This window comes from Aythya fuligula, chromosome 1 (assembly GCF_009819795.1).
Source record: "Aythya fuligula isolate bAytFul2 chromosome 1, bAytFul2.pri, whole genome shotgun sequence".
In the NCBI taxonomy this organism is placed as follows: domain Eukaryota; kingdom Metazoa; phylum Chordata; class Aves; order Anseriformes; family Anatidae; genus Aythya; species Aythya fuligula.
Window position 1 is genome coordinate 63,303,164 of NC_045559.1, and position 20,009 is coordinate 63,323,172.

The window sequence follows — 20,009 nt, forward strand, 5'->3', positions numbered from 1 at the left end:
AACAGATAAAAGAAGAAATGCTAAGATTTTTTTTCCCCCTGAAATTTGAGGGACCAGAGGAACTATTAAAAATAATTAAAACTCCCATATTTTTAAGGATCATTATCTAAAATGCCTGAACTGTAGCAAGCCTTCTCCCTTGGTGCCTTTATATCTAATTAGAAGGGAGGTAAAAAGTAAAAAGCATTAGCATTATTATAGCAGTGCCTGGTAACAACACTTTCATTAAGGACTTCGCAAATGTTTTTCTGTATACTCTCGTTTTCAGACTATAAAACTCAGCCATGTAGTTCGCCTCCTTGCTGATCCCATGCACTTAAGGTCTCAGATCCAGCACTCCAGTCAATCAAATCTCTGGTTAAATCAGAATCCTAAAAAAAATCTCCTAAATTTGAATTTTTTTATTTTTTATTTTTTTTAAGTCCCTGTGCTTTAAAGTACACAGAGTGGTTGAGTGAAATTATTTGTAATGTGCGCACTCTACAGGTTTGCAAATTAAATGCAAATGAAATAGCCTGTATATTTGATTTGGTACCTTAAATTTTTCTTTTTGCCTTAAGGCAAATCTGATCCTGGAGGTTGATGAGGACACACAGCTTCTTTCTTTGAAGATGGTCAGAAAGCCTCTTTAGTAGGGGAAGAGGCTGAATATGGGACAGAACAGTAAGGGCAAGCACCAAAAAGCCATTGAGCAGCCATGAAACAAAAATTTCTCTAACAAGAAGAATAGGATAATGTTTGCAGCCAGGTGAAAATCCATTCCCAAGGCCGGGCTCACATGCATGTTCATAGCTAGAGATAAACCTTTACTGGGAGCAAGTATTTCTACTTGCATCCCTCAGAAGCTCACATAGTGAGGTATCTGCAGTATCCCAGATCAACAAGGGGCATGTTCAACATGTTTCGTTGCACTGCAAATGAACAAAGAATTAAATCAGTTTGTCTAAAGGCGGAGCTCTTTTGCTTCTGGGAGGCAAAAGATTCATCCGTCAGCAGACAGGAGCCAGGAGTTTCGCCTCATCTGTGTTACGAGCTCTCCATGCGAGACAGGCCATTTGCTGGGCAGGCACTTTTTCCCCTTTGCAAACCAGCTAGTAAAGAGCCCATCCCCTCTGCATCGCCTCCGATGGTTTATACAAGCTAACCCACGGCTATTGTCCGTGCCTACATGAGCAGTGCAGCAGGGACATGACAGTCAACTTTGTCCCTTTCACCTTAGCTCTTTGTTGCTTCCTACAACACTTGAATTAGGTCAAAAGCAGCAAAGTCTGCAAGCTGTGAACCACAGGGTAGATTTCTCTTCATTTTACAGCTTGCAGATTATGTACCTTTGTGTTGGCCAAAATAAGCGGGCTGTGTTTGTACGAGGGATTATGCTTTCTGGTTGCCTGTGGCTGCGGGGGCCCGGCTGGGTGACCCAGGAATCCCCTCCCAGCTCTGTGTTCTGTCATGGGAATGGAGATGGGACTTCAAGCTGTACAAACTGCATCCTGCCTCCCTGTTTAGGGAGGCCATCTCCTGCCAAGTTACTAACTAATTTTGTGAGAAGAGAGCTCAAAATTTAGGTGGTCGCCTCTGCTTTTGTCTAAGCTGGAACAAAATGCAGATTGCTTCTTTCTGTTACATATTTTTCTCTTCATGTTACAGTCTTTGAAGATGAGTAGCTGTTTGAAAAGTTAAGAAAGACCCAAAATCTGATTTCTGTTTACACTCAGGTCACAACACCCTGTACTGACAGCTCAAATGGGCTTTGTAGTGGCTGTAAATGTGCATATAAAATTTAGAGATAGTAAATCAGTATTTACTTACATGATTATACACTGTTGTAATGCAGCAATAGTGTAATTTATGCACATATATATGCATGAAGGGGAGTTCACCCAGAGCCCCTGATAACTCAAAAGCTCTGTCCCCCACTCAGACTCAAGATTTTTTCTTCTCTTTTCTCATCAGCTCCTTTGCCTTTGATTGCATCTATGCCTGAAAGCATGAGTTATTCCAGGGTTAGGATAATACATCTAAAAATATGATAGAGTTATAAGAACACCACATTTCCCACTGAAAGGACATTCTTACTGTGTTACAAGAATTATTTCACTTTGTCTTTACTTCCATAAGCAGCATCCACACAAAGTCCACAAAAACATAGAAAGCAGATACTTAGTGGGATGGATCAGGCTACACACCTACACAGAACTTTAAAATATGTATGGAGATGTCTTAAAATCAACATAAGTAAAATCAACTAAGTAAAATGCCTTAGTAAGGGCTAGCGGCAGTAGTGTGAAGTAGTAAATATAATAAAATACTAAAGCACTATCCAATAATTGAGAGATCCTATGGAAATCCTAGCTTCATTTATAATTATTATTATTATTATTTAATTTCAGTTTTTCTAAAAGTGTGTTTTGGTTTTAATTTTAAAAAATATATAAATTAAGTGAGGGTTAAATTATATTAGCTGATCACTACGGTATACCTTCAACTATAGTCCTTACAAATACTTTGTAACTTCAACTATAGCCCTTCCAAACCACCAAAAGGAAAAAATAGATTTCTGGTTTTGTGGACTGTCTTCCTGCTATCTGTTATAAGCTGTAAATTCATTTGAGTTTTCAAATTACTTGAAAACTCCTGCCCAACAGAATAAATAAATTGTTTGGCTTTTTCAAAAACACATTTATCATCACTTCTACCTTCCTTAGAATCCAGATAGCAGTAAAAGTAGAAAAATGACTCAGTCTTCAGCACATTCATTTAACAATTATAATCATTCACTGGGCTAAAAGCATTTAAAGGAAATTAAATGTGCAAGTAATAAGCCTCATGACTATGCAACAAAGTAAGAAATTTTCACATCACAGTTCTACAGCATGTGTGTTAGCTCACTGCTCTCTATTATCTATTTAGAAATCACTGTCACAACTCTCCTATTAACATGCGGTAGAAAATAAGAGTGTAATAATTTCAATCAACTTAATAATTTTTAAGACATTGCTTTTATGCTCTTTATTATCATATGCAAAATGTCAAAGTCAGTTCCACTTAATTTATTTCATATGCTATTCCATCAGCATCACAAATAGTTCATTGCTACAGATCTTGCCAAATAACGAGTTCAAGACATCCTTTCCTCAGCAGTGCTTCATCTGCATGTTACGCACTTCATATTGTGTAATTGTCTGATGAAGAAGGGAAGCAGGTAGCCCGGGGCTATTAAAAACAAGAAGCGTCAATGAAAAAAAATGTTTGACACAGGTGTTACCCCCTAAGGAAAATGGAATATTTGGAGGACAAACAGAAGAGGAAGCGAGATGAAACTAATCAAGTGATGATTTAAAAAAACAAACAACAAAACTAGTTTAACTTCCTTCCCTTGTCAGGATGCTAAGCATCACCACAAGCACTCTCTCCTAGTGTGGGAAACTTGCTGACAACCACAAGGTTCCCATGAAAGGTGCCGGATAAAGCTAGTGAAACTCGTGCCCGTGGAATCCTGCACTTACAGGATTTGCTGGAAAAGAGATTAACCCAGGTCCAACAAACTGCCTCTTAGCTAACCGAAATACTTTTTGAAAGGCTAAAGAAATCTAAAAATTCACTACAAAGGTACTAAGCATGTGTTTAAAATTAAATTGGAGTCGATTGGATTTCTTGTGCACTTAAGCATGTACTTCGGTGACTGGCAACAGAGCGATCCCATAAAATGCATCTGCTCAGGAATGCCCCCCTGTTTCTTCTCAACCTACCAGTCAAGCAAACCTGACTGCCCCCCTGCAGCCCACACACCCCACATGCAGTGAGGCGTGTGTTCATTTTCTGGGGCAGGCTGCCTGGGAGGCTGAGAAGGCATCTGGCCAACGTGCTACACTTCAACATGCTGCTTTATGTATTTTTTTCATCCTTGACACCAATTTTCAAGGGAAGTTCCCATTTAAAATGTTGTTTAGCTGTGGCTGTAGGGCTGAGTGGTGTTCCTAATTACAACAGTAACTTCAGCTAAATATATATATATATATACATGTAAAAGGTTTGAAACATTTTGTAGCCCATTAAACTGCTATAATTTTTCTAAGTGAAGATCAAGCCAGTACACAGAAGCTCAGAGTACATCGTTATATCTTGGTTAGCTGTGAGAAGGATCATTTGCTAGTGGGGGGGAAGCTTCATGAGAATATATTTTCTTTAAGTTATGATGAAAAATGAATCCGCTAATTTAGGCTCTGCTTTGAGAGTCATTTGTATTCATTGGGGTTTGCATGTTGTTCTCTGCTCACCCTGTGAGGCAAAGAGCAGAAGAGGAGCGGAGCAGCATTGTATTGCCCTGTGTAGAGCCCTTTTATACTTGGGGATGTGCCAGGTCTGTGGAGCCTCTGTGTCACTGGAAAAAACAAAAAACCAAAAAAACACAGCTATTAAGTAAGGGAGTCTGAGAGTCAGCCTGTGTGCCACTGAAATAAGATTTAAAAAAAAAAAAAATCAGTTATAAATCATATTGGCATTTCATATCTGAGTAATTTCTTTATAAAATCAAGGTGCTGCAGTTTGTAATGGACTTTTTAAGAACCTGTGAGATTTCACTGTATGTTTTTCCCACCGTGTTTCTCTGCAGAGAGCAGAAATACCTACCTAACTTCAGCTAGCCAGCTTCAGGGAGCTTTCTGCAGCAGTACAACACACCAGAACTATGCAGGAAACTGCTTTTGGCTGGAACAAGCTAAGGTGTACAGCTGAAACTAGTAAACCTTTGGCAGTGTGAACCTAACAGCAGTACTGTGAGTGGGTGTTACCGCAGTGTAATAGGCAATGTGGATGTTTTCAATTCAAAAACTCTCTCATAAATTTTGTCTCATTATTCAAGTGGGAGTGAGGGGCACAACACTGACCCCTGGGAAGCCCGTGGCAGTATTGGCAATGCTTTCAGTGAAGGCAGGGTTCTGCCTTGCAGGATAACTCATATACCTAGAGATAAACCTGCGAATAAATATTTGCAGCCCCAGAGGCTTGTGGCTTTATTTTCAGAGCAGCTGAACATTTCCCTGACATCAGGGGGAGGCTAGTGCCCACCAGCTCGTGCCTCTACCTGAAATACGGAGTAATTCGCATGCTTCCAAGGAATTCTGAGGCATGTGAACAGGGGCTGCCATCCAGGCATCAGCTCGGCTCAGGATTTTGTGCTCTTGACGTGCTGGTAGCAAGGGCTATGGAGCCATAACCTAGACCTGCAAGACAGAGCAGTGTTTGAAAGGTGTTTGTTTTTTTTTTTTTTTTTTTTTAATATTTATTTATTTATTTATTTATTATTTTCAGTCTGTAGTACTGATCCTTGTATAGCACGCTGTTGACTGCTGAGTCAGTCTAGGTCACTTAGTGAAATGAGTGCATATTTATCATTGAAATGTGAAGATAACCACATCTGTCCATGCTGAATTTCAGCCTTACTGCAAGAGAAGATTTCAAGGCTGTGTTTTGGTTTGTCTTGTATAGGTTTCTTTCAAAGCTGTGGGATGGTCACTAAATCTCTCTCCCGGACTCACCTCTGCTCTTTGTTTTCTCACCAGCAGTGGCAGTGCTGCAGGAGCATGGTACTGGTCTGCTCTTGGAGGAGCTGCAAACACAGCCGGTAACTCGACCAGGGACTGAAGATTCTCATTATTTCACAGCTTTGAGTCTTTGATTGTGCTGGTGTACAGCTGGTTGGAAAACGTGTAAATTGTGAACAATTTAGAGAAACAGTTGTCCTATATTGTGGCAGGCTTCAGAGCTGTTTTTGTTTTGTTTTGTTGTTTCTTGTTGTTGTTGTTTGTAACTAGAAATTGTTCTTCATATTCCATCAGCTTTAGGAGGTATAACAACAGTGTGTACTTTTGACATTAATCATATATTTTTTAATAACTGTACATTTCTGCCTATTCAAAGTGCTGCAGAAACACTAATTCTTTTCTTTTCTTTTCTTTTCTTTTTTTTTTTTTTTTTTTTTTTTTTAATCAGCTTCTTTGGAGTGAACACTGCTCATTATATTTTTAAAACATAATAATACACATGTACCATAACTCTATGAATAAACCAGAGAGTGAACACTTATGCATAAACACCTTAAGTAAATTTCTTTCATGTCACTTTCCCATTAGCATACAAATACTGTGCTGGAAAGCTGTCAGGATTTTATCTCGACAAAGTACTGACTGCTCCTTTCTGAGAAAGAACTGTCCCATTAAGATCACAGCTCTTGTGAGCAGGAAAAACATCAAATGCAAAACAAACAAAAATTACTTTTCAATATGAATTTATAATAAAAATGAAATTAGTAGAGTACGTTATCTTAATGAAGTCTGTGGGATTACTCAAATGCTTATAGTTAAACATGGGTAATTGTCAAATTTCTCTTATTTCAGATATAGTGAATTTCTATGTTTGTACAGTTATTGATAAATTTATGAGCAACTTATTTGCTAGCTTAAGAAACTCATGATTGCAATAAAAATGTAAGATCTTCTTAAATACAAGTTAGTAATCAGCCTGAATTTTATTTAAAGGTGGGAAAATCAAGGATTATGATCAAAATTGTTTTTCATGCTTTTAATACTACAAGGAGTCCTTGGAGGTCTTCAAGAAACAGAGGTCCTATCCAATAAATATTTATACTTGTGTTTATTTGCATTCATGTCATCAGTATTTTTATTTATTTATTTCCTGGGACAATAAGCAGCATAAAATTAAGTGCATAGATGTACATTTTTAGAAATAACCTATCCACTTTATTAAAGCTACTAGAGGGCGGCTTGATTCTATTTCCAACCCCCCCAGCCATTTCTTACTTATCACACATAAAATCTTGCTTATGAAATTACTCAGAACTTGGAGAAGAAAAAGCAATTAAGCTAGAGGAACGGAGCCCTGAGCTCAGGTCACAGACAGATTTCAGGAATGTCGAGTTGTCTACCGCTCATCCTTTCTTTTTAATGAGATAGGTCAGCGAGCAGGGCCAAGTTTTTCTTTCTTCTCTCACAATACATAGCAATGATACAGAGAAAGGTACCATATGACAGAGATGGTCCACAGTGGTCTGAAATCAGACTTTAAAGTGGAGCTTAACTGAGTCCCAGAAGGGAGCTGTGACATCAGTTAGATTCAAAGGGAAACATGAGTGAAGATATTCTCTACAGGTCCACCTGAAAAGCCTGAGATCACAGGCATTTAGGTGGCAATAAGAAATGAATAAATGTGTCATTAGTATTTCCCTAGGAGTAATAAAAATCCATTAGTTTCTCTGGAAGAGTTATGGTTATTGTTATAGGATGAAAGGCATGAAAGCTTCTAATCTGTCCATATCATTAATCATGCCCATATCATAGCTGGAATAATTTCCATACTCATGGGAAAAAGAAAACTAGGAAGCCCAGCTGTTTTAAGACCTCTTTGTCTTGAACATTTTTGAGCTATGCACCATGGTCCCTTGGGTACAGACAGCCCAAGATGTGAGATGCCACGAGCTCTTCTACAACACAGTGACTGGGGACATTAAGGGTCCTGCAGCTGAGGTGGTGGAACAAGCCAGCGAATCAAATCCTGTCAGAAGAAAAGATGCTCAAATAAGAACTCAGAAATCTGAAGAAGGACCACAGATGTTTGAGGAAAAAAAAAAAAAAAAAAAAAAAAAAAGGTATTAAGAAATTATTGGGAGGTCACTTTAATGGAGATAAAGTCCATAGCAAATAAGCGCTCTAACAAAGAAATACAATGTAGGAGACCAATTCCAGCTGTGGGAAAGAAGAGCTCTTGGATAAGGAGCCCTTTTTGAGGGAGACAAACACAGAGGAATCTGGAAAGAAGAAAATTTTACTGAAATATGGAATTAACATACAAGAGATTTGTACTGTAGATTTCCACAAGTGAGAGAAAACCAGAAAGGACATTGTGGCAGGAAAACTGCATATGAGAGAGGGACCTGGGCAGGGAAGTTGGAGGAGCACGGAAAACATGGAGACTGTAGAGGTTAACAAAATCTACAAAATCAGAGGAAAATAAAAGAAACAATAACTGTGGTGTGCCACAGGTAAGAACAGAGAAGCATAAGGAGAATTCAGAAGTAATGGTTGCATTACCTTGCCATCAAAGAGGAGGATGGCAAGGGAGAAATTCTAGAGAAAAAGGTGACTGACCCAAGGGGCTTCCCTCAGTCAGTGGAGGAGCAATGGAAGGAGCAGAGCATTAGCAGCATAGGTCTTATGCTGTTACAAAGGACTAAAAGATAGGAAAACAGCACAAACAGGGCATGCTTTTCACCTCTTATTCTCAGGTTCCTCAGTTTTGTCTGAGCATGTGCAGTGTTAGAGTTCCTGTTCATAACAATCTCTTCCAGTCACAGAGCTCTCCTTTACCATTAGGAACAAGAAAACATTTTCCACAGGCTACCAAAACTAGATAATAAAGGTCTGTTTTGGAAACAAATTGAGTTTGGTTGGTTGGTTGGTTGGTTTGGTTTGGTTTGTTTTCCATGAGAAAATAAACATAGCAGTTCACCCCTCCTTTCAACATCTAGTGCCTATTTTCCTGGAATGGTATGACTGCCAAAGGAGGCACTCTGAAATTAGGCAATGCCAGGAATATGTCTGCTTTTTAAATCCAATTCCTAAATGTGTCATTGTGTAGAAATGATAAAGTCCAATGCTGATGTTACTACCATGCTGCATTTCCACAGGACTTCTGCAATGCATGGGCTGGGCAGCGCTCACTGAGGGGCTATTAATTATTTTCATATTTACTCTCCACCACGTGACCCTCTTCGTTATTTAGAGCATACAGTTCCAGCTCTGCTCTGAATCCCAAAGGCAGTCATTCTTCCACACGCTGTTTGCTCCACAACATCCCACATTTACTTCACCGAAGTTATCTTTGTTTTTATCAGCATACCTGTGAAAGGCGGAGGTGGGGTAATTCCCCTTTTCTACAGGTAAAAATCGTCAAAGCTTGGAGTGTGTAGTTGGAAACACTTAATGTCTCATTCTCCAGAACACAAAGGACCATATTCTGCCCAAAGCATCTCCCCTGCTTATCTTAGTTGCAGCCACTGATGCTCATCTTGCAGCCAGACCCTAAGCCAGCTACAAAATGGGGATCATGTCCATGTAAAGTTCTCCAAAGGTCTGTAGTAGAAATGGGAATAAATGTAGCCTAAATTCAGTTGCAATATCCATAAAGCCATCTTTTCCTGCAATTATCTTGTTTATTCACTGTAAGTCTCCTAAATTCGGCAAAAATTAGGCACAAGTCCTGCACTCAGCAACCATTTTAATGCACAATCGGTTTTGTTGTAAGGCCACATCCATGCCAGGTGCAAAACAAAATAGAAGGAAGGGATGGGTTTCATGCACAAAATAACACTATAAATGTTTGTGTTTTATTATTATGATTATTAATTATTTATTTTATTTTTTGATAAATCTTAAGGATTCTACACTTTTCCCCTAATTTTACATCCTCGCTGATATTTTAATTTCAAATGTACAAGGTTCCCCCAACAGTCTAGCCCTCAAACTACTTTTCTATCCCATATATTATCTTCCTCCCTTTTATCTCCTGTGCACCTGGGTTAAGCATCTTCTTGCCCATGTGCCCATTGGCAGAAACACAGAAAACACAGGCGTAAGGTTCCTGTCCTGAAAATGAAAGTGGTCCTCACCACAGAGTGCAGCAGCCTTTCAAAGCTTTACAGTCTGCATGGTTCCTGCACATGACCTCTGGAGAGGGTTTAGGTGGAAAACTAACAAGCACAGGTGTGAGCTGCAGCCTGCAAGGCTTATGAGTAGGCAAAAGTTTTTCATCAGGTCAACGAAAACAATGCTGCTGACACAAGTGGCAAGTCCACTTCCATTTGCCAGTCCCTATTGCTAAGCATTTATGGGCAGATGTTTCCTTTAATCTGATCCTTGGAAATAACAATTTTTCTTTGAAATTTTTATATATACACCCACAAAGAAATGCAGTACGAGTGCCTGCTCTTTTGCAGCTGAGGCTTGATGAAGTCTTGAGTCAAGACTTCAAATTTGAGTTGAGACTGCCAAACTATCAGGAACAGGCACTGCTGTTTGCACCACGTGAACCACAACCTCCTTCTCCTCAGCTAGCCCCTCCTGTTACCAAGGTTGTCCAGAACTTCCCATTTTATTATTATTATTTTTTGAATTTGTTTTAACTTTAGCAGCTTTTTTTTCAGTTCAAAATGAAATGTTCCAGTCTAGGTGTTTGCCTCAAACTGAGCTGAGACCCCTGGGGTTGGCTGTTCTCAGGAAGGAGACAGAAACAGCAGAGTTCACAGGGGCCTTTCTGCACTTTCACTGAAATTCCAGAAACCTGCGGCCCGGGAACAGGAATTTCAGCTTGGTTTTCAAGGAGTGGCTTTTGTGCAATATGCTTACACGCAGGCACATATTCCACAGAGAGTTTATTCAGCTGAGCTTGTAAATTCTCCAAAGATGCTTCTGCCAGTGAGCATACCTCTGCCGCCTTACAGATCTTATACATGTTAACATGGGTTTTAATTAACCATACCCTGTTTGTCCTGGAGCTATGGAGGGAGAATTTGATTAAGCTTGTAATGGCTGCTCCCAGGCAGGAGAATGATTTCTGCTTGCTTTCAGAGCTCCTTTTCCTCTTTCCTTTAAACATTACGGAAGAATGAAATGTCTGATGAAAATGCAGAAAACGGAAGAAAAAAATAATGAAGGGAATGCAAAAGAGTCAACAAAATCAAGAATTCTGGCGAGGTTAGGACTGAGTGATGTTAAAACTGGCTGGGAATTGGAAAGGGTGCCCTGGCACCGGCTGCACAAGAACAGCAGGGATGTGAATCGGTTTGCTAGGCAGGACTGAACACAGAGGTAAAAAAGGAAGGAGAAAAAGGCTTTACCCAAGGAACCTGAACCTAGGATCCTGTGAAGAAAAGACAAGGAGACGAGGAGCTGGAGTGTGAAGGGTGTGAAGGGAGGATCAGGCTGAGAAAAGACAGAACTGTGTCTTTAGGAAACATTTGCAAAAGTTAGTTTGAAATCACTGGGGAGTGCAGCAGCTCATGTGATGCAACACTGGACACCAAGTGAAGCATCCTTTCACCATGCTCCTTGGCTTTGACTTCTGAAAAGCAGACAGGTAGCCACAAGGTGTGCATTGAAAAACCGCTTGCAGCATGGCATAGACTTGCAGCAACACATTTCCTAAGATCCTCCAGGTTCTTCCAATAAATGGGGTGTAATTCTGACTCATATTGCTCTTTGTCAGATCCTACTGATTTATCTCTTGTTGGTTCTAAAATCCGTTGGTCTACCTTTCAGAGGGACATTTTGAGACTGAAACAGGTTTCTCTAGTCCATTGCAGTGTAATCTTTGCAACATATTTACTGTATGGCTTTCCTAAAGTTAGCCAGCAGCTGATCCTATTCTACATAACCGTTTACTTTCTGGGGCCTCACAATACACTAATAAAAAGGATGGTAGTGAATGAAATTGGGAGCCTGGTCTCAGTCTCCACCATGGCCATATGGGTGCTGGCTCACTGGCTCTGGAGAGAGGCAGATTGGGTCTGGAAGCCAGGACACATGGGGAGCAGGAAGGGTTGTGGCAGCTAAGGAAAACTGGTGGTGGTTGGGCAAATGGTTGGAATCATATTGTTTAATTTTTAGGTAGTGCTGTGTGGAGCCAGAAGTTGGATTCAATGATCCTTGTGGGTCCCTTTCAACTCTGTATTTTCTGATTCTGTGTGTGTGAAGGACATACTGCTTCACACAGGAGCCTTTTATGTGGGCAACATGCAGACCTGGGCAGAAAGACTGAGCCTGGGGTACACGAGTGGAAATAGGAAGGCAAGAAAAATGCAAGTGGGATAAACCACTGGGACTTGGAGAAAAATAGGGCAGCCCTGGTTGGAGGGGATGAGCAGAATCAGTTGAACATAAAAAAGATCAAACTGTGGTGGTTTTTTTTTTCAGCCACTAAAGAGCAATCCCCTTCAGATGCTGGAGCAAAACACACAAATCCCAGAGTTGGGAATACTGGAAGCCTAGGACAGTGAGATCTATTTGATCTGTATGTGGCTAGACTGTGATACTATATGATCGTCTACTTAGACATGATCTCAGAATGGCTCTGCAAAACGGAGTTTCATTAATGTAGGCTGCTCTTAATCCTGGCATTTCCTAGCTTTGATGTTCTTGACCTTGGACCATTAATAACTCTCTTTAGGGCATTCTGGAGATTACATATGTATACTGTACATGTACAAATAGCATCAGCTTCAAGTAGTTGTTTTGTATTTGTTTTAAAATGAAGTTCAAATATCCTTTGCTTTTAAAAATGAATTTGACTGTATGAATACTCCTTTCATTTTTTCCCTATTTTATAGAATTTCCAAATTGTAAAAATGCACTATACAGCAGTTTGCCAGCTGTAATTATGATTTATAGAATAGTCCCAGGTGCCTGCACATTAATTACAACTTGTTATTAATACATGCATTAATTGGTCATTCATTTTATAATTACTTTGCAAGGATCTAGCCCATCAGTGCTAGCTTTGAACAGAACCACACAAAGAACAGAAATATATCTGAAGGACTTTCACTGGACGTTGTTGATCCTGGGAAAGCAAGCGAGCCTCGCCTTGTCAGGTACTCTGACTGCTCCCGTTCAAGTCAATGGCACAAAGTCAAGCAGGCGTGCAAACTTCTGTAAGAACAAAAATATTTGGTAACATCTGCTGCTGGCATTGCACCAGAAGAAGGTTGACTTTCAAAATGCTTGAGTTAGCATCCTCCTGAATAGTGAAGTTATGTATATTTTGAGATCTTTTTACAAGCTTTGTCTTAGTCACTGGCATTCTTCACAGTCACGCAAACTAGACTTACAATGACCTTTTTCTAGGAGTTAGGACTTGAAGAAAAATAAAGTTTTTGTTTGTTTGTTTGTTTGTTTTTGTTTTTGTTTTTTTGCACTGGCGATTAAACCAGAAGTGGCAAGACTGCGGATGCTACAACCCATTCTGGGTGTTACTGAATCAGATTCTGGGTTATTCTGTGAAGTCTCCTTCAACATCTGAACCATTTATCATTTGCATTTATTTTTTTTTCTTTTAAATGCAATCTTTCTTTTATATGATCCCTACTTCTCCATTTCTGTCATCTATCCGGTGTACTATGTGAGCACCTTTCTGTAAAGCCTCTCTTTACAATCCTTCCTTACTGATGTATATCTCTATTTTCATCACTTTCCCTCTGAATTTGCTTTATTATTTATTGCTTTTGTGCTAAGGGACACAAAAAGAGAAACACAGAAAACAATTCCGGCTTAATCCTCTGGGTTTTTCTGAAAGGTGTGTTTGCTCCTTTTATACCTTGTGTGGCACTGATGTCATCGTTAGAGATTAACAAAAGTTTGCTTTGCTTCAGTGTCTATATTCATTGGATTTAAGGGCTTTGCTAGCTATTAAGTGTTTCAGTGATTGGTTTTCATTTACAGAGGACACACATCTTTATTTACATAAAACGACCAGACCTGTAAGTCTCCTCAAAGAGCCCTGCAGTGGCCTGAAAGACACCTCCCAGTTTAAACAGGCACAGATCAGTATTTTGTATTTTCCTGTGGCCACCCAAAATTTGCCATCAAAAGGTGCAGCTGGGCTTTTGTGTGGGTGGAGCCCGGGCTCTGCACTAAGGTGACAATCCTCTGCTGGAGAGACAAGTCAGCCTGTCCTGGGGCTGCTGTTCAGGGAAACTGCTGTGACATGTGCTCAGGGACAGGGCGCCTGTGGGCACCTCTCCCTCATGAACAACGGTAGGCATGACAGCGTCACACCTCTTTCCCCTTTTCCATGAAATCGGTGTCGGGCTGCACTCACCCAGAAACTGCTCCTCAGGGCACCAAGGAACTGAACATGAGCTGGCAGTGTGCCCAGGTGGCCAAGAAGGGCAATGGCATCCTGGCTTGGATCGGGAATAGTGTGACCAGCAGGACCAGAAGGTGATCGTCCCCCTGTGTTCGGCTCTGGTGAGGCTGCACCTCGAGTGCTGTGTTCAGCTTTGGGCCCCTCAATACAAGGACATTGAGGCCCTGGAGCGTGTCCAGAGAAGGGCCATGGAGCTGGTGAAGGGCCTGGAGCACAAGTCCTGTGAGGAGCGGCTGAGGGAGCTGGGGGTGTTTGGTCTGGGGAAGAGGAGGCTCAGGGGAGACATTATGGATCTCTACAGCTCCCTGAAAGGAAGGTGTGCGGAGCTGGGGTTGGCCTCTTCTTGCAGATAACTAGTGACAGGACTGGAGGGAATGGCCTCAAGTTGCGCCAGGGGAGGTTCAGGCTGGCAATGAGGAGACATTTCTCCTCAGGAAGAGCAGCCAGGCACTGGGACGGGTTGCCCAGGGCAGGGAGGCGGTGGAGTCACCGTCCCTGGGGGCGCTCAAGGAGAGGCTGGACGTGGTGCTTGGGGACATGGTCAGTGGGTGACACTGGTGGTAGGGGGACGGTTGGACCAGATAGATGATGCTGGAGGTGTTTTCCATCTTTATGATCCTACAAAACCGTCCATCCTGGCACACCCCCTTCCCCTCCCGGCCCCTCCCCGCCCCGCGCCCCCTGCCGGCCCCGGCCCCACCACACGACCCTGGGGGGGGGGGGGCGTGAGCGCAGCGCAGCGCAGGGCCCGGCCCGGCCCCGCCCGCCCCGGCGGCTCGGTCCCGCCTTGCCCCGTGGCCGGCGGTGCGCGGCCGCTATATAAAGCGGGGGGCGGGCGGCGGGGCGGGCCTGAGCGTGTGCGGCACCGAGGTGAGCGGCGGCGGGGCCGGGACAGGGGCAGCGGCACCGGAGTGGTGGGGGGGGGGTACCGGGGGACCGGCACCGGCGCCTCAGCGGCACCCAGGCGTGAGGAGGGAGCCGGTGCCTCCTCCCCCCCCCCCCACCCTCAGGGCCAGGCCTTGCAGCGGCTCCTCCCGCGGGCTGCGGGTTGTATTTTATTCATTTTGTTTAATTTAAATTTATTTTTTTAAATTTAATTTAATTTTATTTTTTTCTCCGCTCCCCGGTGCGGCGGGCGAGGGAAGTGTGGTGTCATCGCCCCGCGGCTCAAGGTGAAAGCCGGCCCCTCCCTGAGGGGGCAGCGGGGCGATGCTGGGGGGGGGGGGGAGGCAGCCTCCATCCCTCAGCACCGCTTTTTCCCCATTTTTTTTAACCATTTTCCCTTTTTTTATCTGAATTCTCGCCGCTTTAGGTGGTGGCTGCGAAGGTCACGAAGCTGGTTTAAGGGGCGGGGGGGGGTAGGGGATGGGGGTAGCCGTGCGGGGAGCGGCCGGGCTTCTGGAAGCATCCCCTCGGGGGGAGGGCTGGGTGGGGAGGCTCGGGCGAGGCACCCGCTTTGCCCTGCTTTAAAATCCCTGCTGGGGGTCTGTGGCTGCCAAAATCCCCGCTATATAGGATAGGGGAGCCTAAAGGTGGGTATAGGGGAAGGGGGGAGGGAAAGGTGGGGGTCCTGCTGCGAAAGGATGGGACTGGGGAAGGGAGTGCCCTGCCAACGGAGTTTCTTTGCAGCTCCATCCATTTCAATGGTGCAGCTTTCCCAAGCCCCTTTCCGCCGCCCATCGTCACCTTCAGGCCGGTCAGAGGACGGGGAGGAGAAGGGCATGAAGGCGGCCAAGCAGCAGGTGAACGCGTCGGGGGAGAGCCAGCCTTCCCCCAGCCCCCTGCAGACTGCGCTCAACTCGGCGGCCTCTCCTTCCCAGGCGTACGAGACTTACATTGATAATGGGCTTATCTGCCTCAAACACAAGATCAGGAACATTGAGAAAAAGAAGGTAACTCTTTCCTTTGCTATGGCATGCTTTTAAGCAGTTAAAATTTCATGTGTACAGAAGCCGGACCAAGGCATGCATAGGAATAAAGGATTTTTTAAATAACCCATGAAATGACCTGAGCATAGATTTATTTTTTTATCACTTTGAACCTCTGTGTAATAGAAAATGGTGTTCTTTATTCTCCTTGTTCTGAAATGGGCTATTTGACATTGTGTGAGCAGAGCATTGTTTCAGTGAAGCAGCAGAGTAGCTGTTAACTACGAACCTGCTCTCTGGTAATTCAAAGGTAATTGAATATTGGTTGACATTGGGGATGCTTCTCTGGCAGGCTTCAGTTCAGAAATGACTTAGAACCAATCTGAGTTAGCTTACAGTCTTAGAAAAGTCTTAATATTTCTATTGATTACATGCATCTAATATTAGGATGTAGAGATATATGTAAAATTGCAAATGAGCAGCAGTGTTTCCTTTGGCTAATAGCAATGTCAAATTTTATTAAATATGTATTGCCATATACTTTGCATAGATCGACTTCTTCGACTTCTCTATCTTATATCTATAGACAAATGTTATTAACTATAAGACTTCTATACAGAAAGCCCCCAAACCTGCTCTCCTGACTTTGAACTGTTCCTTCTTTAAGGGAATGGTGTTAATAAGTACTGAGGTAATTATACATCTAAAATATTGTCACTGTAGCTCTTCAGGCTTTTGTATTCTAGGACTTTTCAGTTGACTGGTAGGTGACCGAAAGCTATGCACGTGCCAAATTTTTAATTGGGAAGATGCACTTTTCTATAAGATTGAAAGAATGATGGTGCTGTTGCTTTCAGTATTGGGTCAGGATTATAAGTAATAGAATTGTATGGATGTTGAGATTCTGTAAGTGTTTGAAAAGGATTATATGTTATGGTTTTGGGTAGATGAAGAGGGATCTAGATCAGATTTCAGGCTATACGGTTATAGGACTTGATCCTCCTGCAGGGCATGCAGTATTACTGCTGTCTTTTGTCATGCATCATGCTGCAATTCTGAATAATCTCAGATAAGCATGTTTCTTTTGTGATTAAGCAACTTTGCTGTATTCTAACTCATCCAAGGAAGCGTACTGCTGTGAAATTCTCCAGTATTTTTGATTGGCTCATGTGAGTGTAGACAATATGGCCTCACCAGCAAATAAGTGTGACTTGCTAGAATGATAGAAAGTATTCCTAGCCCTAGATACTGTGTCACTAAAGCCTGTCTAGGCAGATACACAAATTAAATAACGATGTTTAACTTTGTGGTAATCAACTCCCTGTTTTTCTTCTGTTTAATGAAGATTAGTATTGCATACTTTATTTTGGCTGTTACAGACTGCTTCAGTATATTAGAAATAAAACTTGTTTTCTAGTTGAGTTGTCCATTTTCTTAGGAAACAGTGCAATAATTTTTTTGATATAAACAATCTCAGATTTTGGAAGACACACAGCAGGAAATGAAGTAAAACTGTTCTATCCAGTGTAAGATAACTAAATTGCAGCAAAAAACTAAATGCCCAGTACTCTCAAATAAGGACATGGGATGTACTTGGAGCCTCTTAAAGGTCTAGAGTCAATGTGTTATTTCTTAAATGAAACAAAAGTAAAAATGCAAGACTGAAGGGGGGAAAGTAGGTAGCTCTGGAGACTGAGACTGCAAAATTTGTGTTCCTTCCTCCTGAAAATGAGCAGTAGAAAAGTTCCTACTTTGCTGCAGTATGCAGATTTCTTGAAATAAAATATTCAACTTCACTCATAACCAATTCTTGACATTAGAAATCAATATAAAAATGGACTTTGTTTTTTTTTTTTACAGCTTAAGCTAGAAGACTACAAAGATCGACTGAAGAAGGGAGAAGCTCTCAATCAAGACCAGTTGGTGAGCTTGCTTTATGTGGCAGTGGATGGACTTAAAACCTTCAAACAAACATCCCAGAACAATTAGCTTGCCAAAAAAGGTGGTAGTACAGTTTTACAGAAGCAGTGCATGTGGACTTTTTAAATGGTATTTGTCACAAAACTAAATGGGGTCAGCTATTGATAACTTAGTTGAGTGGTGAGTTATCTTTGCTGTGTAGGCTTTCAGCTTCATTTTTCAGCTTCATGCTCCTATACCTCTTTGAGATGTTCATATGCAGCTTACCTACATGGCATTGCTGTGTTAGAACAGACCTCAAGGCCTCATTAATAGGTGTTTCTTGAAATTGCATGATGGTTACACAGCTGTTGGCTATCAGTAGTTGTTGAAGTATAATTGATAAAGGCCTTGTTGGTAAAAGGAAGACTTCAGTGTAATCTGCATGGGACTGAAAGGCTTAAATGCCATCATCTAGCTATGAATTACTGGTTTAGTGGAGGACTTGTTAGTGTTAGGTCAGAGGTTGGACTAGATGATCTTGGAGGTCTCTTCCAACCTAGATGATTCTGTGACCTAATTGGGAAAACTACCTTGTCCTGGTGCTGCCATTAGATGGCTGGGAGTTACTGCTGCACTCAAATGCTGTTAGAATAATGTCTGTTTTGTACCCGAGACTGCTAGAGTTTGGAATGCCAAGATGCAAGATCACTAATCAATAAATGTGGTGCATTCACGAAGTGAGTTTAAACTTGCCTGGTGTTAAAATAGTGGTTCTGGCTATTTCTCTTGGACTTGAATGGATGCTAGAGCAGAAAGCAACTTTCTGCAACATGGAAGTTATTGCTGTTTAAGTGTGTCTGGTACCAGGATGCTACACAATCCACAAGATTTATTGCCCTGGTCATTTCAGAAGTACTTCACAGACATGTTTAAGAAGAGTCCTGTGAAAAAGGGCATTGTCACTGGAGTTCCAGTACTAGATCCTGCAAACTGGCCAGCTGGAAAAATAATTCAGTGGCTTAACTTTATTGTAATACAGCAGTCTCAGAGCATAAATATCCTTACTTGAAGTCATTTGTAAATAATAACTTGCAATAGTGGGGATAAGAGCAGAAATAACGTGCTGCTTAAAGGTAGAATAGGCCTGTTAGAGTACATGATAGTTAAGTGTTAAATTATGGGATCTGATGTGTTCTCTTGCCCTTTAAGTGCAAGAGTGCTAAATTAAATCTGATCGTTTGGAGTGAGACGATTATCTCTTAGAACTAAGTTCAACCTGACTCCAGGTTTAGTTTTAGAAGAGCCTGCTGTTGTGTTCAGATCCAAATGTTAGTTGCCTTCTGTTGATAAGACTACTGAATAGTATTCTCTTGTTCAAGGCTAATCCAAGCTATGTGTTTTAAAGCTACTCTGAAATGTGACTTTGTTTAGTCTATACTCTGGGCTATCATAAGTCAACAGATGAAAGTGAAATTAAGATGTAGGGGACTAATGAGGCAAAGGATTCTGTAAATGTTTTTGTCTGCAGATGCATTCAGCAGCATTGACTTTAGAATGTGAATGTGGTTACTGGCTTTCACTATTCCCAACTGAGCTTAACGTTTAAGTATCAAGTATTTTCATTGCAGTTTCTAGGACGTCTCAGGCTTCTGCAATGGAAAATGAGGGTCAACCTTGCTAGTGAAGTGACTTGGTATCCAAACTGTTCAGATAACTGTTGTGAAAGGATGTATCAACTCAGTATTTAATCTAGTCAAGGTCCTGATTTCAGTGGCTCAGATACAGGAGTGCTACTTTTATGCATACCTTTCATATGCAAATTTCCAATGCATATACAAATACTGAGACCTGGTAGTTTGAAACTAGAGCACAGGTTAATAGTTCAGGCATTTGCCTAAATAAAGCTTTTCTGCCCATAGTATAGTGGAGCTCTAATGCAGCTTGATTTTTTGTTTATATTTTTCATTGTTTTTTCTACACAGGGAGCAGGGTACATCTAGTGATGAGCTAGTTTTTGCAGACAACTTGAATTAAACTAATTGGTCATGGTGCATGCCTGCCAGAGTTTGTGTGCTAGCTGTACTTTAGGAAACAAACATTTCAAAAATGAGGAGCTTCCAGCAAGTTTAATGCTCTCACTGGCAATGTTGTACTATTTTGCATGCTCAGCAGATTTTCTCCCTTACTGTTGCTCCAACATTGTTTCTTGTAATGAATGTTAATAACAGGGATGTGACAAAAAGCATTTTCTTTTCCACAATGTTATGGTTTGTCTTCGCAGTGACAACCAGTTCTTGATATTTC

General features: G+C 41.7%; 1 protein-coding gene across 4 annotated transcripts in view; it reads left to right on the forward strand.

Annotated features, from left to right (window-relative positions):
• The first annotated feature begins 15,052 nt into the window (after nucleotides 1-15,052).
• Nucleotides 15,053-20,009, forward strand: part of CAPRIN2 (caprin family member 2) — a 37,391-nt gene continuing 32,434 nt past the window's right edge. For 2 of the 4 annotated variants that reach the window (XM_032189099.1, XM_032189110.1), the window contains exons 1-3: nucleotides 15,056-15,107; nucleotides 15,565-15,827; nucleotides 17,664-17,726. In XM_032189099.1, the coding sequence (XP_032044990.1) occupies nucleotides 15,579-15,827; nucleotides 17,664-17,726 (312 nt within the window). In that variant the 5' untranslated portion in view covers nucleotides 15,056-15,107; nucleotides 15,565-15,578. Of the gene's footprint in view, nucleotides 15,108-15,564; nucleotides 15,828-17,663; nucleotides 17,727-20,009 lie in introns of all 4 variants that reach the window. The other 2 variants (XM_032189126.1, XM_032189118.1) reach the window with 2 other exon arrangements.